The sequence below is a fragment of the Sinocyclocheilus rhinocerous genome, unplaced genomic scaffold, assembly GCF_001515625.1.
Source record: "Sinocyclocheilus rhinocerous isolate Xijiao unplaced genomic scaffold, SAMN03320098_v1.1 scaffold2781, whole genome shotgun sequence".
Lineage (NCBI taxonomy): Eukaryota > Metazoa > Chordata > Actinopteri > Cypriniformes > Cyprinidae > Sinocyclocheilus > Sinocyclocheilus rhinocerous.
This window is the reverse complement of record NW_015630344.1, coordinates 55,977-59,227: the sequence shown is the minus strand read 5'-3', so window position 1 is coordinate 59,227 and position 3,251 is coordinate 55,977. Positions and strand designations below refer to the sequence as shown.

The following is a 3,251-nucleotide window of genomic DNA, read 5'->3' as shown; positions in this document are numbered from 1 at the left end:
GTCACGTGGCGTCTAAAAAAGCTGCCATTTTGCAATATATTTGTGCACACATGAACGCCGCAATTTGGCACAGGGACAATGCCATGTGTTTAATTTTGAGTCATACACAACCATTACACGCCCCAACCGACTGTAATAGGAAACACTGGGTTCAAATACTGAAATTAACTTCTTTGTTTCAGGGGTGCCGATCGAAGTTTGAACAGAGAGTGGTATGCAACTGCTGTTGGCAAGCTGCTGCCGAGTAAGGCATATCTTCTTCTTTTCATTACTAAACCACTTTGCTTTCACCATCTCGGATAAAATCTCCTCTTTCAGGGAGACTGGTTCTGCAGAGGATGTGCAGTAATTTACTGAGCGGATGTGTTTGCACTGGTATGATGACAGGCCACTCCTCTGTGCAACTTCCATGTTGACCTGACATTCATGTGATTCACAGATGACCTTATGGTGTTCTCCCCATGTCTTGAGCTGAATATGAAGAGGAACACTGTGACCCTTGGTAACTTTAAGGACTGCATATATGCCATTTGTCCTGTCGATGCGCTGGCTCTCAAGATGGAATGTGGCATTAATGTCCTGTATTGGCTCTTCTGTGTGTTTGCGGTCAATGTGCTTTTTTAAGTTTTTTTTATTAATGAGGATATTGCAAACGGGGCATCTTTTTTGGATCACAGGCCACACACAAACCCTTCTTGAGGAGACTGCTGGTGTGGTCAACGCTGCAGTAGCTGGAGATGGTGTGGTCAGCACTGGAGAGGTTGGAGATGGTGTGTCTCTCACTGCTGGTGTGGGCAGAGCTGCGGTGGCTGGAGATGGTGTGGTCAGCACTGGAGAAGTTGGAGATGGTGTCTCTCTCACTGCTGGTGTGGGCAGTGGCTGGAGATGGTGTGGTCAGCACTGGAGAAGTTGGAGATGGTGTGTCTCTCACTGCTGGTGTGGGCAGAGCTGCGGTGGCTGGAGATGGTGTGGTCAGCACTGGAGAAGTTGGAGATGGTGTGTCTCTCACTGCTGGTGTGGGCAGAGCTGCGGTGGCTGGAGATGGTGTGGTCAGCACTGGAGAAGTTGGAGATGGTGTGTCTCTCACTGCTGGTGTGGGCAGAGCTGCAGTGGCTGAAGTTGGAAGTGGTTTTTGTTTGCAAACCTGTACATGTGTCTCAAAATCACTTCTCCTTAAAATTGTAGTTTGACAGTATGGACAGTGGTGATGCAGTGCTGGTCGACATCCTAGTCCACATCTGTGTATAGTAAAGCCTAAAATAAATAAGTATACTGGTAAACTATTATGCAATAATATATTGTGAGTACATATATTATACAAACAACTCAAGATAGTCATACCTCCACAGACAACTGCCTTGCTGAAGTGGCTTTGAAGATGAGTTTTTACTTTAACCAACTTGGCTGGCTTAAACACCCTGTTTGAGCAAAAAGGGCAGTGATAATTACTGCAACACTTGTTGCACTGCTGCAGCTCAGGTAATGTGTTGCCACTCTGGATGGTTATGTGTCTCTACAGGAGATGAAAGCACCACACAATTATCTCAACGTTGACAGATGGGATTAAAATAACTAAACTATAAGGTAACACTAACTCACAAACAATGCAGAGTAAAGTAAAACAAACTATTTATATATGAATAATTAACGTCTTCAAAACTTCACACAAGGCCCATTTACAACACGTGATCCGAAAATTAATCGAAACATCTGCAGAAAAAAAGTTCTATACAATAAATTATGACAACAAATTGAAGCTTCAAAAAGACAACAAGGCCAAGCACAAATTAAGTATTTAGCAGATAAACGCTTAACTTAATATATATGACAATTATTGACCAAAACATTAGAGACTATTCACGTACCGTGCTCTCCGCCATGCTTATCTCGTTGTAAATAACTCCGCCCCTCACTTCCGGTTCTGTGGCTGCGGTTCTGTGACTGCGGTTCTGTAACTGCTGCTGGTGCTCCGGGTCTGCAGCTGGATATATCTCCCCTCCATAGCAGCGCGTGCACAGATCAGTGAACCGGGTAGCGGTCAAAGAATGACTAAACCTCGAGCCAATAGCCTTCGAGGATGACGTGACGGAGCACGTGATTTGTTGAATGTAGTTCCAAACACTGACACCGTTGGTCTCTCTCTCTCTCTCACACACACTTACATATAAATACATTTATATTATACTTTTATATATTTATAATTTGACCTGAAACACCCAGTATTTAGTCTATGCCTGAACGAATACACCCGTCACTGAACGAGATCTTCTCATTAGTGAACGAAATGACCGAACTGGTACATGTCGTTCATGAACGAGTTGAATTAACTGGTACATCTCGTTCAGTGTTGCCAAGTCCACGGTTTTCCCGCAGAGCTGGGCTACTTTAACACTGTTGCCGCGGGTTGTTTTTCCATGTCCGCTGGTTGAAGCGTCCAATAACATGATATTCAGCCCCTGAAATGCGAATTTTACTGGAGGAACCCTGCCGAAAATTTGTATGTTACCCCCTCGGAAAGCGATTTTTACCGGGGAACCCCCCTTGAAATGCAACTGGGCTAGTTTTGAGTAGCGATTGGGCGGGTTTTGTTGTGAAAACCTGGCAACCCTGATCTCGTTCGTGAACGAAATGAGTGTACCGGGTCAGTCGGCTATTTAGCATGTCATCTCAATCAGCAGAAGCAAAGCGCAGTTATAGGTACTGTGCACATACACTTGCTTATATATTCATATTTAGCATATAGAACATAACTCCACATTTAATCCCCGATTTATGAATGTGTAAATGCCTGACCAAACAATTAAAATGTTAATTATGCAAGAAAACCTTGTGCTTTGGTCATCTGAACAATTTATTTAGACTTTATTAAAATGTGTGCATACTCTACTCATTAAATGAAGCCAAATAAGTTTTTTTGCAAGCGGCAACCTTCCAGTCCCTCTCGTGAAACCAACACGGAAGCGACTAAAACTGCAATCCATCAGCTGACCACTTAGAGGCTGGCTCCAAAAGGCAGTTCGTCCCGTAGCAGCTCACAGTCAGCCGCCTCAGTTTCATTGGCCAGTTTCCTGGATGACAGCCAGATTAACCAATCATGATCAAAGCAATAAGGTAAAACGACCAATAGGAACTGTTTCAGCGTGGTAACGCAGCAAAATGTATTTAGTTTTGTTGTTAATGATAATATTTTAACTTCTACCTTAAGATTTTAGAATAGGTTTCATGATCAAAATATTGTAAAATGCTAATAA

The 3,251-nt window shown here is 43.3% G+C and overlaps 2 protein-coding genes across 2 annotated transcripts in view; both read right to left on the bottom strand.

The window, feature by feature from the left end:
- LOC107740087 (uncharacterized) overlaps positions 1-411 on the bottom strand; it is a 3,045-nt gene extending 2,634 nt beyond the window's left edge. The window contains exon 1 of the mRNA XM_016552368.1: positions 273-411. Coding sequence (XP_016407854.1) covers positions 273-411 — 139 coding nt within the window. The remainder of the gene's footprint in view (positions 1-272) is intronic.
- On the bottom strand, positions 53-1,904 carry LOC107740089 (platelet glycoprotein Ib alpha chain-like). The gene is made up of 3 exons (XM_016552371.1): positions 1,866-1,904; positions 1,342-1,513; positions 53-1,254 (listed from the first exon to the last, which is right to left on the bottom strand). The coding sequence occupies exons 1-3, from the start codon at positions 1,878-1,880 to the stop codon at positions 635-637; spliced, it is 807 nt and encodes a 268-aa protein (XP_016407857.1). The 5' UTR covers positions 1,881-1,904; the 3' UTR covers positions 53-634.
- Between the last annotated feature and the right edge of the window lie 1,347 nt (positions 1,905-3,251).